The sequence below is a fragment of the Antechinus flavipes genome, chromosome 2 (genome assembly GCF_016432865.1).
Source record: "Antechinus flavipes isolate AdamAnt ecotype Samford, QLD, Australia chromosome 2, AdamAnt_v2, whole genome shotgun sequence".
NCBI classification, from domain to species: domain Eukaryota; kingdom Metazoa; phylum Chordata; class Mammalia; order Dasyuromorphia; family Dasyuridae; genus Antechinus; species Antechinus flavipes.
Genome location: NC_067399.1, coordinates 628,620,850 through 628,639,216, shown reverse-complemented (window position 1 = coordinate 628,639,216; position 18,367 = coordinate 628,620,850). Strand labels below are relative to the sequence as shown.

The window sequence follows — 18,367 nt, the reverse complement described above, 5'->3', positions numbered from 1 at the left end:
TCCTGTTTTCAGATTTGTTTTCATTGATTTTATTGATAAAAGAGCAGACCTTGTGAAAATGATGGGGTGACTTCATATATCACTGTAGATTGAAGATGATAACCCATTTTCTTCAGCTGACCCAATTTCACCAACTTACTTAAGAAAGAAATCTTCACTTTATTCTCTCCCAGATACTGGCCTACTTTCATGAAGGGCATTTTTCCATGGCTAGGTAGATGGTAGCTTTTGCAGAAGAAAAAAGCCTCTCTTGCTTTCAGAAAAGGAGAATAATGGTAATTTGCCTCTTTGTGAGAGAGTTATATAATCATTTTCCACCTGTTGTACCATAGGCTTCAAGGCACTCAACAGCAAAACAACCTAGATGAGAAACCTCTTCAAGGAGTACTAGGTCTTTGTAGGCTACTGAAGTATAATCCTTCAAATCTGTTAATTGGGGAAAAACAAAGACAAAAAAGAGAGAGAGAGATAGCAAAAGAAATTGGCATTAGCAGATGTTTCTCAGAATCAAGTGCTAATTGGATGAATTTAAAGGCGAAAAAAAGATATTTCATGAGAGGAAGCTGGGGGAGAAAGTTGTGCCCATCTGCCTATTCTTTTAGGACTTTGGGAAATGGCCCTTTCTCCCTCTCTCCTTTAGGTCATCTTCAATTGCTAGCAGAGGAAGAAGTCTCAGTAAAAAGGATTGTTGTTAATGTTGTCATTTGCCCTTCCTTCTTGAAGAGGACCAGACATCAGGGAGGTGATGCTATGACATTCAAGGGAATTGAATTTGAGTGAGTGAGGGCATTCCTCCTCCAGAACCAATTGGATTCAAGATATAGATCAGGATGGCTAAAATAGTCATGGATATATAGTGGAAGACGTGGCCTTTTTAAGCTAAGTATTTTAACAGGACTTAGTTTGAGACAACTATCCATTTGATGACTAAGGCTAAGTAAAAAAGAAATGAGGCAAAGAATGGCCCTTTTTAGGATGATGGGAATAGTATTTAGATTTAGAAATGCCATGAGTGTGTTAAAAGTATTAGGAGGTACTCAAGGCTAGGAGGAGGGCTTCCTCTGGGATTGGGCCAATAGAATCACACTGAAAACCTAAAACAAGGCCTCTGAGTTTGTGATAGACCACATGTCAATTTTTCAATATCCATTCCCTTCCTCTTTGAGAACTGGGTCTATGCTTTACTCATCTTTCTGTCAATGGCTGACACAGTGAATATAGCTGGCTCTCAAACTATACTTTCTGGGCTTTATTGAATCAATTATTCCCTTATGTGCTTCTGTCTGGGTGCCCAGATACATGAAAAGTGTGGGAAGGAGGGAGAGTGAGCCTGAATAAATGGTAGCAACAAGGAATTCATCAGGATGGCGTGAACTTTAAGGAAAGAGATATGATTGGTAAGTGATGGGGACAGAGAATATGAAAAGGAGTGAGGAAGATGTCGACTCTCCCTCTTGACCATGTGAGTCTCAGGGAGATGGCAGTAACAAGAGCTGTCCGGGTTGACAGAGGATACCAAGAGCAGAGGCATTTTCAAGGGAAAGCTCATCTTCAGTGAATACCAGACTGGAGTAAAATGGAAAGTGTACAGATTCCAGAATTAGGTGATTTGAATTCAAATCCCACTTTTGACCTGAATGGCCTTGGATAAAAATCAGCCTCTCTGATGCTCAATATGCTCATATATAGAATGAGGTAATTGCACCAGATACTCTTTAAGGCCCTTTCTAGTTGTAGAGCAATGGTCTTTTGTAAAGATTAACACGAATCTGAGTTTGACAATGGAAAGAACAAACAAGATAGGGATGAGTAGGATTTGGGTTCAGTTTGCTAATGAGGAAAGCAGTTCTGGTGGTAGCTAATGCCACGGTAATGTTATCTTTCCTCTGTTCCTTACCGAGACTGTGTAATTTTCCAGGCTCAGTGGCAATTTGTATAGGTGGGACTGAGGAGAGAAAAGTGTCTGATTGTTTCAGACCTCAGAAAGCACGATGCCAGGGGAGGACTGGAGGTAGTTTGTTTCCCTCAGTCATAAGCATCTGGGACAAAATCTAGGCTTCTCCAAGCTAATCCTGGCTCTAGGACTGGTGTGGTGAGAGTTTAGACCGGAAAGAGCTAAACATGGTCTAATATCAGTGAGCTGGAGGTTCAGCTCATTAATGAGATCAGACTTTTGAAACAATCCAAGTGTTTAGGAGTCAGAGATTGTGTAAGATGGAAAGGAGTAAATAAGTAGGCTGAAGGACCCAAGGAAGCAATAGTATAGAAACTATAAAAATCTATATAAACCAATTATGGACTATTTTCATATAGCTGGAATGAGGATTGGGATTCTAAAGTACAGTGCAACACCAGGTATCAGTCTCCCTTATATGCCACTTATATTGTCAGGGGAAAGACCATAGAGTACATAATTTGAGGTGCACCCCTGGTCACAGTTCTAGTGTTAGGAAGAAGGGAGGAGACCCTATTATCAGGACCCAAAATTTCTAATCTAATTCTTGCATTCTACTTTCTCTAAGATGTGACTTGGGAGTATTTTAACTCTACTGCAGAGAACACAACTCCATTGCACTGGCCACTTGTTTGAATGCCAGGTATATACTTGTCAAAAAGATTATTTTATAGAGAGCTCACACGGGGCAAACATTTACAAGGTAGTCAGGAAAAGTGATCGAAGGATGCCCTCAAGGTCTCTCTTAAAAACTTTAGAATTGATTGTAAGATATGGAATACACTGGCACAGAACGGACCAGTACGGCACGCCCTCATCAGAGAAGGGCTGTGCTTTGAGAGCAAAGGAGAATTGAACTCAGAAGAAATGTAAGAAGCACAAAGTTAGAGAGACCACCTCAAATGTTCAAAAGGACTATTTGTGTTGGACCTGTGGCAGAGCACTCCGAGCTTATATTGGTCTGATCAACCATAGTTGGACACACTCTAATACACACTGTAATTGGTCTCTAACATAGTGATGTCTTCAAGAATTAAGAACAATAACCAACCAACCAGTGCTGATCTTGATCAGTAGTTTATGAGAGCACTAATACGGCTGGCAAGTGAAGTATCATAGAAAAATAGTTCAAGAAAAAAAAGTGGGCAGAGAAAGAATGAAGCAAGGAAGCAAGCTTTATTGAGGAGAAATTACTCACAATGTGAAGGGAGTAAAAAAGAAATACCTACTGGGATACTGGGTGGAATTAGGTGCCCCATAAAAGCCAAAGCAGGTTAGATTTTATAAAATCCTACTGGAAAGGAAGGGGGGTAGCGCCTAATCATAGTCAAGGCTTAAGAACTGGTACAGATTCATGCTGGAGGGAATATGCAAAGAATTGGTGACTAGTTGATCATTCAGACTCCTCACCATTGGGAGAAAGGGCTTTCTGCCATTATTGCAGGCTGGCCTTTGACAGAGTTGATCAAGATATTTTAACTTCCCCAGCATCTTCATTTAATCAGGGCAAGGAGACTGCTGAATCTGTTACTCTGTGTAATCCATAGTTATTCTATGGTATTTACTAGATGGGTATTTTGTGGATAACAGTACCAGGAGATATAACAACAATGATTCCATTTATATTTTGTTTTCAAAAACTTCTGCAAAACCTTTATCCAATGTTAGTACTGTGAGGTAGGGAATACAAGTATCATTATTCTCATTTTAAAGATAAGTAAACTAAGAATCAGAGGGCTTAATTAATTTGACAATAGATAGTTATAATGACAGATCTAGGATTTGAATCTAGTCCCACTTCTCTTGATTTCAACTTGGATTCTATTTTTTGTGAGTGTGTGTGTGTATGTGTATATGTTTTCCCACATATATTCACTTATTCTTTTTATCAAAGCTTTTTATTTTCAAAACATATGCATAGATAATTTTCAACTTTCACCCTTGCAAAACCTTGTGTTCCAAGTTTTTCCTCCCTTCCCTTAGATGACAAGTAATCCAATACATGTGAAACATGTACAATTCTTTTATACATATTTGGATTCTATTTGTATCACACTATTTGTCCTATCTATTTCTTGCAACAAGTACTAACATCTCTGGGACCTATAAAGAATTGGGATAAGTTGGGTTGGACTGAAAAGCTGGCTTAACATTTCCACTCTACCATTTTAAGGCACTAGAATTTTAAGTTCACTCTAGGCACTTTCATTCTATTTGTGTCTGGTGGTTTTAGTGAGAACTCACCTCAGTTTGGTCTCTCCTGAAAAAGTTGAAGTGAAATGGTTTCTGACAACCTGGAAGTAGGCAGAGAGAACTCCAAGTACACCTAGTCCTAAGCCATTACAGTCCTTGAATCAAATTGATTATGAGGAAATGATATAGCAACAAAAAACCAATAGATGGAAAGAAATGTCTTGGATAGAGAGGAAGATGAATGCAGCATGTTTCTCTGTCTCAGATCGTCCCTGACAGAAGATGATAGTCTAATATCTCAGTATGAAGAAGCTAATATGAGGCTATAAATCACTGATGGCACCTTTTCAAATAATAAAATAGTATGTCTTTTGGATAGCAAGTTAGGACAATATGCTACGGAAAGGACGTCCTAATTGTGTCCAGATTGTCTGGACAGAATTTTTGTTTGTATTTAATAGTCTAAGGAAGGTAAAAGAGGGAGGAGGCCACGGAAGGCATCTTTTATATAATTGTGCTTCATTTCTAACATGGTGCTTAGTTACCCAAACATTCAGGTAAATCTAAGGAAAATGTGATTGTGTGTATCACTTGGTCATATAGCACTGTGGTGACATTGCAGTTCTATCAGATGCATGGAGTACAAAATGGAGAAGTCCTTCTTCATTGCCAAGAGTTATTTATGACTAGAGGGTTTGCCATGATACATTTTTTTGAGACTTAAATTGTATTCAAGGGGAAGGAAATTGTATTCAATCTTAGTTTAATGAGAAAGATAACTTGATTCACTGGCTAGATAATTAGTCTTGGATTGAGGAAGATCTGAGTTCAAATACTTCCTCTAACGTATATTGGATCTGTGATCCCAAGAAAGTAATTTAACTGCTTAGCATCCATACATATCTCTCTAAGACTATAATTTACATAGAATGTATTGACCTGCACTGGTAGAAAAAATAACTCAGAGTGAGCTCCCTACCCTTCACAAGTCCAGTTAGAAAAACAGACAGAAAATAAATCAAAGAAAACAAATACTACTTTATCCCTCATAATATGTGTGTAAAGAGACATATACACACAGAGAGAAAGAGACACACACAGAGACAGAGACAGATATAGATACAAACACACACATGCACACAGATTTATAAAACACTTTAAGATTTATAAAATGATCCTATGAAATAGGTTTGCTATATATATGTCCTATGCACACCTCCCTTGAATGAGGTTTAGGAGAGGATCATTCAATGAATGCCTAGAACAGATAGTTGTTGTCCTTCATACTCAAAGAGGTCCAAAATGATATCACTGTGGTATCGATGTACAATGTTTCTGACTGTGGCTGATCAGAAGAATATGAGGTAGGAACATTCAGGGGAATTTTCAGCATAAAGCTAGGTGGATTTACTAATTTCAAGAGTGTCTCTATAAGTACACGGGACAACTTAATTTATTTTGCCATTCCGAATATGCTGGTTCGTTGCCATATATGTATTCTTCCCTCATGAATAAATTGCTCTCGGGGTCACAAGAATTCAAGTGTGTGCAGGAAAGAGGAGCCAGTATTGCAGTCTGTACATTCCTGGAAGTTTGAGGGTACAGAGTGTGGAGCAAAAATTTTTACTTCTGATCACACATTTTAGGTGGTTAGATTATTGAAATTGCTTCTTTCTGGCTGATGAGATTTGAGGCTCCCGAAACATCCATGTTTGGAGCTGAGTTCCTCCACCTTGGAGAGAAAGAAATATTCTCTCCCCCTCCCACTGTTTCAGTGCCTCTGAATTTTAGCCTAATCCTTAAAAGGCGAAAGGTAGATTGGAAAGAGGTTTAGAGTTGGGAGCCCACTGACTTTGCTTTGGCTTTTGGCTCTCACAGCATCAGAAATAAAACTTCAATTTTATGGAACTCAATCTCTCTTTGTAAACAAAGTCATTGGCCTAGAGCTAAATGATCTCTAAGGTTCCTTCCACAGTCACATCCTGTGCTCCTGACCTGGTGAAATGAGGGAAATAGGGAGGGAAGGTTGGACAGGAGAATGGAAAATAAACTCATTCTTTCCTGAGGCAATTGCGGATAAGTGATTTGTCCAGGGTCACAAAGCCAAGAAGTGTTAAGTGTCTGAGATAAGATTTGAACTCAGGTCCGCCTGACTTCAGGGTTGTGTTCTAACCACTGAGCCACCTACCTCCCCCTAAACTCATTTTTTGAAACAATGACTCCTGACTATCCTGGTGTGGCGAGCAGGGTTGTGCTAAACAGAGATGACTTACCAGGGAAATGGAAACTTCAGGGACATATAGGTTAATTACAGAAGCATTCCATAGATGGAGAGCCGCTGCCTATCAGAGAGATTTAAAAGAACTTGGGCTAATGGTCCATCTAGATTTTAGAAAGTCCATCCAATTTTTGCAGCTTTGGGAAAAGGAGCATTTTACAATGCAAGGAGTTGAACTGTGTCAAGGGAGTTCTGGGTTCAGATCCTGGTCTAGCTACCCTTAATTGTTTTGTGGTTAGCTATATCTATCCCCATTTGTCAGATGCAGAAGATAATTCCTATTAGTTAGATGGCACAGTAAATAGTGAACAGGACTTGGAATCAGGATAGATTTACATTCAAATCCTGCCTCAGATATTTACTAACCAGTCATGTGAGAATCAAATGAATTAACATATATTTTGCGAAGCATTATATACTAGTTGTTGTTGTTTCCCTATAATAATTATAATTGTTTCCCAGAATTATGCTGTTTCCTGGACCTTCTCCTAACTACCTGTCTTCATAGACTAATTTCTTAGATCATCACCCTTCTCTCATCCCATAACTCAATGTCCCTATGCCCCTATATTGGACCCTCTTCTCTTTTCTTTCTACAACTTCTCTCTCTGGGTGATTTCTTCAGCTCCTGTGAGTTCAACTATCATGTTTATGAAGGTGATTCCCAGACTTGTTATCTAGCTCTAGATGAACTGTCCTGCATCACCAGTTGCCTACTTAATGTCTCTTTGCACCTCAAACTCAACATTTCCAAAAGAAAATGAATTATCTTTGCTATAAATCTTCTTTTCTTCAAGCTTATGTGTTTCTGTTGAGGATACCCACAACCTCTTACTCAGGTTAATAACTTTGATTCTTCACACTTCTCGAGTCTGTCCTCCCTCTTATATCTAGTTGCCAAAGCTTTTCAATTCTACCTCCATGATACTTCTTACATCTATGACCTTTTCCTTCTATTTGTATGGGCTCCAACCTAGTTCAAACTCTCATCACCTCTTATCTGGTGTATTTGCAGTAGCCCTATAACTGACCACTGTGATTCCAATCTTCTCCCTCTTCTGAACTATCTCCCACATAGTGGCCAAAAAGTATCTTTCTAAAGCACAGGTCTGACCATGTTATGCTCTCATTGCAAAATCCTCAGTGATTTCTCATTGCTCCTAGGATAAAATAATGATTCAGTCTGGCATCTAAGACCCTCCACAACTTGCCTCCCATCTATCTTTCTACCTTTATTTAATACTAATTCATTTCATGAACTCTATGTTCCAGGCAAATTGAACTATTAGTTCTTCCCCAATCATCTCCATCCTCCAAGCATTTTTAAGAGCTATTCCTCATGCATTCCTCTCAGAATCTATGTTTATTTTCCAGTCCAGCACATGGATTACATCTCCTTGTGTACATGTTGCACGCATACCTTTCTTCACCCCACCTCAGTGGAAGGGAACCTTTCTGAGAGTGAGGATTTTTTTACTATAAATCCTTTATTCCTAGAATCTAGCACAGTGCTTTGCACACTGGATAGTCTTAAAGTTTGTAGAATCAAGTCACTTTTATATATCTTTTGGTTCAAAAGGGATTTGATATACATTAATTTATCTGAACCTCAAAACAGTCCTGTTAGATGGGCAGCAGCTGAATCAGCATCCCCATTTTTTCAAATGAAAAACTAAAGATCAGACAAGTTTTTGCCTATATTCACAAAAGACTTGCCTACAGTCACACTCCCAGTAAATCGTAGCGATGGGACTCATGTTTGGGTCTTTTATCTTCAAGCCCAGTACACCACACTCCTTGTCATACAGGGAAGTCAATACAGGTCAATATTTATAATGCTTTCCTTAGTTAAAAGTGCTTTCCACTGCCATGTTGCTGGTCATGGACCAAGTCCTATGTCCACCTTTTAGCAGTGCTCCTTTCCTACCCTTCCCTGGAGATTCAGGCTACCATAGTCCATGACTCTGATCTTGTTTGCCATCCAGAAATAGCAGCTGTATTTGCTAGGACATGGGGCCGGATCACTGCTGCTACTATTGCGAACTTTATAATGAAGTGGGGGGATGGGGATGGAATTTCATTTCTGCTCCACTGATTTACTTCTCCCTGATGCTTTCCTGATGGCAGTTTCCTGAAATACTCAAGAGCTTTGATGGATGGAGGGTGGAAAGGGGGGAGGAAGTGTGAGTGGGCTGGTTTGAATGGCTTAATTGGAAAAATTCAAAAAATCTTGGTGTTGGGAGGACAGGTGAAGATCTTTGGGTAATCCAGTGGCAATAAACGACCCCATTCATTATGTCCTTCAAATCCAAGATGATCATCTCCATGGCTGCCCTCTGTTAACCAAAGCTTTGGATTACTCAAAAGAAATTTTGAGGGAAAATAGGCCCAGATAATGGATGATAAGTACAGGCACCAAAGTTCAGAATATTTGAGCTAAAAAGGGGCATAAGAAATTATTTTGTTTAACCACCCCCATCTTTATTTTGTAGAGATGGAAACTAAAAAATTATTCAACCAATGTCATATGACTGGTTAGTGGAAGAGCGAGGGCTAAAATCCAGGTTTCCTGACACCCAGTCCAGGCCTCCCAGCCACCACTTGGATAGGAGGATCCAGCAGAAGAGTTATGATAACAAAAAATTAAGAGAATGTAGGCTCCCTTAGGAAAAGGACTATTTCATTATTTTTGTCTCTGTATTTCTGACAGCTTTCAATTCCTAAGCTTATCTGGACACAATTTTTTAATCACTCATAATTTTACCTTTCTTATAGTAGGTGAATTTCTTATTTTCCTCTTCCTTATCCAGTTTCTGGGCTCAGTCTTTTGTATTTTTCACATTTAAATGGATGATATTTGCCAAATAATTGTCATTCTTTCACATATATTACTTAGGAGGGAAGACCGCAAAACCCCAATTTTGCAGATATAGAAGCTGAAATGTTGAAGAGTTAGGTACCTCTTGAATTTGATTTTTAATTCTGTGAATACTCATCAGGGCAGGCTCTTAGGATGAGAGGTTTGGTCCTGAAATAGAATATGGAATCAGTTAACTCCTCTCCTTTTACAGAGGAAGAAACCAAAGCCCATAAAAATTAAATAAAATCATATAGATAGTAAATGAAATAATCAGGATTTGAATCCACTTCCTTGACCCCAAATCCAGGAGGGGTGTCTACATTACTCTGTCCTGAGGAACTCTAGCAAAGAGGAAAAGGAAAGGCAAGAAGTGTGTCCTCAGTAACCATTTTTAAAATCTTTCTCCCTAATCTTGAAGCATAATCTCTGAGGGTGAATGCCTGAAGAATTGTGAAATCATGGCTCTCTGAATTTGCTGAGGATAAACACGTTGGGAAAACTGAAAAATTAACAAGCACTTATTTAAAATGCCTATTAAGCACCAGATACTGCTAGGCATTGGGATTACAAAGACCAAAAAAAGAAGCAGTTCCTCTCCTCAAGAAATTTACTTCCTGTTGAGAGAAATCAAGATGTGTTAAATAAGTTTTTAGAGTTCCTAAAAGTAAATACAAGGAAATTTGAGGTAGAGGAGATTAGGAATTTGGGGCATGAAGAAAGCCTGTATGTGGCACCTGAGTTGAGATTTGAAGGGAGCTAGGGAATTTAAGAATCAGAGGAGAGAAATTGAGGTGGTCTGTGTCCCAAGAATAAGTTTTTCCTCCTCCCTACAAATCATCTGGGAACTGTTTGTCAGCAACACAAACAGTATTGAGCTAACACCTTAATGAGGGGAAGCCATGGAAACAGATGGCAGCCCTCAATTAGCAATACTAGCAACAGTTTTTCACATTGCTTCCCCTCCACCTCCCTTTAATGTCCCAGGGAAAACATTCCATCATCTCATCCTCTTCCCTCCCTAGAATTCCCCAGATTTAATCTCAGGCTCACTGGGAAGCCCTGGCTCCCGAATCTTTGGGACTTATCCCTATTTTCCTTCAAAATCTCTTTTAAGAAATCCAAAGTTTTGTTTAACAGAGGGCAACCATGGAGATGATCATCTTGGACTTGAAAGACAAAATGAGTGTGTATGTGTTGAAACAGAGTTATTAAATCAAACATTTATTAGGTAACTACTATGTGCAAAGCTAGAGCTGTTTGTTGTTTGTCCTTTGTTCTTTAAGAGAACCATGACATTAGGGAGGTGATGACATGTAAGTGAATTGGATTTAAGTGAGGGAGAACTGTTCAAGGGCACCTGACTCACTTTCTCCTCTGGAGCCATCTGGTCCAGTGACCAGATATAGATCAGAACAACTGGTTTTGGGCCTGGATGCAATGGAAGACCTTGGTCTTTTTAAGCTAAGGTCTTTTACAGGTTACCGTTTTACTGAGACAAGGCCCATTCAGTGATTAAGGCTGGCTAAGAAAAGAGGCAGAGAATGGCTTCTTTTACCTAGTTTAAAAAAATCAATCTGGGAGGAGAAGATCCTCAGGTTTTGGGGGCAAAACAGAAACAATTGCTCTTTATATTCACTCTGAGCCAATCAGGGGCCAAACAATGACCAGGTTGGAGTTGGCTTGGGACCTATTTTGGCCAATCAATGAGAGCCAGATAGATTTGGTTTAAACTATGACTTTAGCCTGTAAACCTCAAGATATTTATCACTAGAGAGCTAGCTTTGGTATCAGGAAGATCTGGATTCTAATCCAGTTTGTCATAGACTGTTTATGTGACCTCAACCAAGTCACCATGTCTCAGTGCTCTAAGTAATCCTTTAAGACTAGAGGTCACAGAATAGGCATTACTCTGCATTAGTAGAGGGACTTGCCTTAGCCAAGTATTTCTTGTATCAAGGAAATCACTGCTCCAGACCTTATGCCTATTCTTAAATATAAGACATAATGCTAGATTCTGGGGATCCAAAGATAAATAGTGAAACAATTTCTGCCCTTATGGAACTTCCATTCTGCTCATACAATATAGGAGAGTGCTCTCCACTAACAACAGAGATGAATCAGGGATAATGGGGATCGGAATGGGAATGGCAAATCAGCAATGGTCTTCTGTGGGAATTAGCATGAAAACTGATCCTTGAAAAAAGATAAAGAGTCTAAAAGACAGAAGTAAGAAAACAGTGCATTCCAGATATGAGGGGAAAACGTGTGCAAAGAGAGAGGTGAAAGAGATGGAATGTTGAATATAAGAAACAATGAGACCAATTTGGCTAGAATGTGAAGAGAATGACTAGAAATACGATGAAATAAATGTGATGATTTAAGTGGGAGCCAGAATGTGAGTGATCTTAAATGCCTCTCCAAGGAGTTTTTATTTTATTCTAGAGGGAATCATTTAAAATTATGGAGCAGGAGAGTAACAGAGTTCTTCAGGGAAATTATTTTGAGAGGTGAATGAAAGATGAATCAGAAAGGGAGAACACTGAAAGTTGGGAAAACAATTTTGGGTTATATGTATGAAAGGTGATGAAGTCCACACAATCTGAAAGTTGGAAGGAACCTCAGAGATGTCTCTTACAACCCATGTCTAACCAAATATTCCCTAATAGCATCCCAATCCCAACTGCAATTATCTAGCCTCACTCTCTAAAAATGGGAAAACCATCATTTCCTGAAGTGGCACATCCTGGTATGGATTAGTTCTATTCATTAGGGAGTTTTTCTGGACATTCAGCCTCAATCTGCCTTTCTGTAAAATCCATTCCCTGTTTCTCTTTTTTCCCTTTAGAGCCAAGCAAAACAAGTGCAATCTCTTCCATATTACTGACCTTCAGTTATTTAAAATTCCTATCATGTCACACCCAAAGTCATCACTTGTTCTGTATCTAATTTCTTTGCTTGACAAAGTCCCTAATTATCCCAGCATCCTGGTTGTCTTCTCCTGAATATCCTCTAGCCTATATCCTTTTCAAGCTAGAACAATTCCATCTGAACACACTGTTTCAAATGTGAACTAATTAGGGAAAGGTACTGAAGAACTGTCACCTCCTTTCAGAAGATTATTTTTCTCTTGATAACATTGAATTTGAGGGCTGATGTATCATGCTTTCTATATTTCAAATTTGCTATCAATCACAAAACCCAAATCTTTTCTTCCGGAACCTTTGTTTAGCCAAATTTACTCATATAAAATTTTGTTTGTTTTTTTCTGAAAGGCAAGAATAGAACAAAAGCATTTGTTGTCCCTATTTCATTTTGTCAATTTTGGCCATGATTCTAATCTGTCAGGATTTTTGAATCCTGGTTGTGTCACCTAAATCAACATATTAGTTATCCCTTTGATTGTGGTGTCACATGCCCATTTGGTGAGCATATACCCTTAATGGTACTGTCCAGACCACTGATTAAAGCCTTGAATAGCATAGTCAAAAGAAAATCCCTAGGACACTCCAATGGAAATCTTCCTTGACTCACTAATGACAACTTTTTGGGTTCAATTATTCAACCAATCTTGAAGTCATCTAATTATTATCATCTACTTCTTCTCTACCAGGAGAACATGTAAAGCTTTCTCAAATGGCCACCTTTCAGTTTCTTCTCAACACAACCTCCCTCTATTCCCAACTAGCAGCATCAATGTCTGTTCTGGTGAATATATTACTCAGAATATACACAATGTCAAGAGCTGAAGCAATTTATTTAAGACACCAAATATTTTTTTCTTCTTGGAACTAACATCAGAATGATATAAGATAGATGTTATGCTACCTTGTCTTCCCTTTCCCTGATCTTTTTTTCTCCTATTAACTTCTGCTACTTTCTCCCACAATTCTAGATCTTGAGTATCCATCTGTTTTTGCCTTTGCCTGTCTACATTGTTTCCTTCCTTCTCTTTTAATCTAAGAGTTTATTGGGAGCTATTTTGAGCGGAGCTGACTAGAGAGGAATGTGTCATCATTATTACTTCTAATTCATCAAAGCTATCTGACAGCTAACAAAATATTCATTTATAGTGTTTGATCTATTGGGAAAGGGGCTAAATCTAGAAGAATTGTATGACCTTTGGCCTTGGGGAATTTATAATATGGAAGGAAAAATAAAAAAGGCACAGTTAATGACCCATTTCATTTCTACAGTGCTTTGCAGTTATAAAGAGCTTTACATTAATAATTTAATTTCAATTAATCCCACATTAACCCTACAAGGTAAGTAAAGCTGGTATTAATCTCCTTGTCTAACAGATGCAGAAACTGAGACTAAGAGATTTACTCAAAATTAAGTCAGTCAAGTAAAACAACATTTAATAAGTATTTCTCTGTGCCAGGCACTGTGCTAAAAGCTGGAGTTACAAATATAAGCCATAAGAAAACATTCTCCCACACTAACTCCCAAATAACATATTGTAATGAGGGAAGATAACACATAATAAGGAGTTATAGGAGAAGATGAAGGATGCTCCAGGTGAGAGCATAATGTCAACGTTTAGAGAATAAAGAATAGTTAGTCTGGACTCTTCCTAAAAAGGAAGATTCCAGGAAAAATATATTTCAGGCCACAGGGACAGAGGGAGAATGAAGTTAGAACATGGTTACAAGTACAGAGTAAAGCATGGCTAGAGGCATAAAGCAAGTTAGTGCTAAAGTTGGGACTTGGACATAAGTCTTCTGACTCTTGGTACAATGCTTATTGTTCTGCCTCTGTATAGGGAGAAGAAGCACAGCAGTGTGCAGAGGGCTGGACATAGATTAAGGGAGATCTGGCACCTATTGGCTGTTTCACTGTGGGCAAGCCACTTAACCTTTCTTTCTTAATCCATAAAGTACAGACAAAAATACTTCCTGTACCAAGCTCCCAGGCTTATTGTGAAGTTGAAATGAAATAATATAAGGAAAATATCTTAAATTTTAAAATTCAATATAAAACATCAGTAGTTATATTATCATCATCATTATTACTATACAACTACAGATAGATCAGAATCCTAAAATGAACCTAATAATCAATATACATCAATACCAATGCATAAACCAAATTCATAGGTACTGCTGAGGTTCAGATTTAGGGAATAATTAATTAGAGCTAACCAAGGAAACATTCTTGGAGGCATTATCTATATGTTTCATAATATAGCCTCATGCCAATTAGATGGTTCATTAGTAATCAGTCTCAGTTTCCTCATTTGAACAGGTAGGGTGAGTAGATCAGGTATTTATAAATCTCCTTCCAGTTCTCTAATCTATGAGTCATGAGAAAAGGCAAAGAGATGGATATTGGCAGGGAAACTTTGAGGAAATTAAGGTTAGCTGCTTGGGAAGCCCCATCCATTTTGGTGTTAAGATGAATGAGAATGGCAGGGTTATGTGGCAGTCCACATTAGAAGAAATGAAGATTGAAGAGGAGAGGAGGAGAAAGAAAGGCTCTGTGCATTTGGAGATGAAAAGATGGAGGTGACTGAGTGAATTGTATGTTTGATTTCTGCAGAGGATACCTGGGCCCTGGAGGGATAGGAGATGAAGGCAAATACTTCAACTGTACAGGTGGAGCGGCAGCATACATTGACAAGTGGATTCTGGGAGAAAATCATCTGTATCAATTCCCATCTTGCAAGGTAATTGTTAGACATATAGTCTACTGGGGAAATTTGTTGCTAAGAGGATGAGATCCTCACTTGGTACTAAATATCTCAGTGCTTTGGGTTTGGAGTCAAAGGATATGAGTTCAGGATTTAACTCTGCAATTTATATCACTTTGGACAAGTCAATTATCCTCTCAGGCCCTCAGATACTTCATCTAAAGTAAAGAAGGCTGGACTATATCATAGATCCTTAATTATGGGTCTTTGTACAGCTTTCTAAGGATCTATAAATCTGAATAGGAAAAAAAAGTTCACATTTAATTTCATTATAATTGGTTTCCATTTTATTTTAATTAAATTATTTAAAAGGTGATTCTGAAAAAGGGTCCATCATTTCACTTGTCACTGACAAAGAGGTCCATCACACACAAACATACACACATACATACATACATACATATACAAACATACAAGTTAAAAAGCCCTGGAGTGTCACTTAAAATCAAGCTTTTAAGAAGTCTTCCAATTCTCAGTTCTATGATCTCTTTCCTTATTTTCCAAATAAACACTAATCCAAATAAAGGTGGGAAGATGGTTGTTGAGCAATTTGCAAGAATAAGAATTGAATCACAAGACATTAGCATTGGAAGACCACCCTATAAATTTCCATTAAAAGAAAGTAAAACAGAATTTATTATATCATTAATCAAGATGCCAGTTTTGGCATCTTAATACTAATAGAAGGAGAACTGGATTTAGAATCTGTAAGTCATTTGTCCAAGGTCACACAGTTAATAAGTGTTAAGTTTCTGAGGCCAGATTTGAACTCAGGTCCTTCTGGTTTCAGTATCAGTCTTCTATATACTTCCCCAACTAGTAGCCCCTCCTCATCTTAAAAAAAAAAACAAGATGAGCTGAAAGACCATTAACTTCTCTTTCAGCTCCAACACTCTATCATCCTATGAAACATTTAATAATTAAGGAGAGAAGGAAGCTCAGATAGAGTAAGCCACTGGAAATTCAGAATACTTAAAAAATATCAGTGAATACCAAGGAAGAGACAATCTATGATAATATTAGGTACTCGGAAAAGATGTTACAGCCAAGGTATCACCAGAATGTGACATTTCATGGCAGTGCTGTTGCTATCTAGCATGACAGCAGGAGAGATGCCCAGATAGAATTAGGAGTACTGAAATGGAGAGCACTGCTTCAAACATCTGAGTTTAGCACTGAATTAAGAAAAAATGATTTAGTTAAAGTAGGCGGTTGTCAGAGGGTAGGTCTCCTCTCTTTGGATGGCCTTCCAGATAGGATTCTCTCAAGTTTGTTTCCTCCTAGTCCACTATCTTCCCATGTTAACCTCTCCAGCAGAACCCTGCTAGTATTCTAGAGTTTCTGTGATTTCTTTTCATTCTCTCGGCTCTTCCCTTAATTTAGGCAGTTTGTTTTAAGCAGTTTTAGGAATATATGTTAGCAATACATTTTCAAAATCGGATTATGGATGTCAAGCTCAGGACATACATAGCCTGTTTGCTGGGCTTAACTCTGGGAAACAGGGTGTCTCCAACTATCTTCACACCTAGAATCCACCAATTGTCTTTATACTGGTCTCCTTCCAGTTCCTTACCTCTCTTATTTATTTGATCTATTGTTGCTAGTTTAATTTGTCTAAAGTTCAACTTTGATCATAGGATCACAGAATTATTGATTTAGTTCTGGAAGACTTACTCCCCTCATTTTACTGCTAAGAAAACCAAAATCCAAAGAGGTGCCAAAAATCACACTGCTACTTAGTCTGAGGTGGAATTCAAGTCCAAGTCTTCCTTATCCCACATCCAGCACTCTCTCTAGTAAATCATGCTGCCTAATCTTAAACTTTTTCTATTTGTGATCCCCTTTTGCCCTGAGAAATTTTTTGACAACCCCATCTCAAATCTGAGCTTAAATATTTCTGGCAGCATTCGTTATATAGGGCAAAGTACATAAGTTTTGTGTTCAGAACCAAGGTTGCAGTGAAGTGGTGCAATGCAACATGGACAAGTGCTATCAGAAACACTTTGGATTTATTATGTATTTAATTTTGAATTAATTTTTAGTTGTTGCATCTAGAAACCTTTTTACCTTTGTTAAATTTTCCCCAACTCCCACATTAAGATAAGTGACTTCATGTGGGGTTGTGACTCACAGTTTAAGAAACTGCTTCAAATGACTGAATGGATTCCCATTGACTATAAAAGAAAATCCAGATTCTAGAGCCTGAAATTTAAGGCTTTTTAAATTATTTGGTTCCCCAAATACTTATCCAGTTTTATTTCCCCATCACAGATAAGTTAGTAAACCTGTATGATCTTTGGTTTCTTCTTTTATTAAATGGGGATAATAATAACTATAAAGCCTACTTCACAAGGTTGCTGTGAAGATTAGATGTGGTAGTATATGTACTTAGTAATAATAATAAAAAGTAACATTTGTATAGCATATAGTATGTGCCAGGTTCTGTGCTAAGTACTTTATAATTATCTTATTTAATCTTCACAACAACCCTGGAAAATAGATACTATTCTTATCCCCATTTACCAGATGAGGAAGGGGAAGCAGACAGAAATTGAATTATTAATCCAGTAAGTGTCTAGTAAGTGTCTGAGGAAATGATCTGAATAAGGCTATGTGGAGCACGTAAGATTATAGCAGTTAGGAAATTTATAGCTTCAAAAATCCTTTCATCCAATCATTTCAATTTATAGTTAAGGAAACTGAGCCCATCTTAAATGAGTGATTAATGTTATGTGGGACATAAAGTCAGAAGATCTGAAGGTAGAGAGCAGCAGGGCATAAGATTCCCAGCAGAAAAATAGTACAATACAAGCAAAGACTTGGTGGAACCTCCTATGGGTGATGCTTTATGGACAGTGTGCAGACATAACTGGAGAGGAGTGTGGCAGGAGTAATGGATATACTGTTGGAAAAGTCAACCATGTGGACCATATGGACAGGATCTTGAAAGTTGGATGTAGAATATGAACTCATGCCAGTTTCCACAGAAGCCTAGTGATGGAGTAGTGTTAGAAGAACACCAGGGTCAAGATCTCTTGAGCAGGGCCACGAGTGGGTCCTGAAGTTTAGCTCTGTTTGCATTAATGTGCCAGTGGTGGCCATTTCAACTTCCTCCAACTGCCAACTTGCTTTTCTTCATCCTGGTTTATCTTAGGCCTAACTAGGCTAGTGGCTGTCCCTTCTGCTCAGGGCAGAAAGGTTATCTTCTTCATTAGGATCCTGCTGTGTTGAAAGCCTTTGTCAGAGGAAATGAGGAAACTGGGAATTGCTTTGGGAAGGCAGCTGCCTCCTCTGGTTAATGATTTGGGGGGAGACAGAGAGGGGAAGCTCTTTGCTAATGGCATCACCAGTTTGTATGTTCCTGGGGAAAGAAAGTGGAGCTGAAGGAAGCTT

General features: G+C 38.3%; 1 protein-coding gene across 2 annotated transcripts in view; it reads left to right on the top strand.

The window, feature by feature from the left end:
• Positions 1-18,367, top strand: part of LOC127551861 (heparan-alpha-glucosaminide N-acetyltransferase-like) — a 428,410-nt gene that overhangs the window by 266,277 nt on the left and 143,766 nt on the right. For both annotated transcript variants that reach the window (XM_051981996.1, XM_051981995.1), the window contains exon 13: positions 14,824-14,950. In XM_051981996.1, coding sequence (XP_051837956.1) covers positions 14,824-14,950 — 127 coding nt within the window. The remainder of the gene's footprint in view (positions 1-14,823; positions 14,951-18,367) is intronic.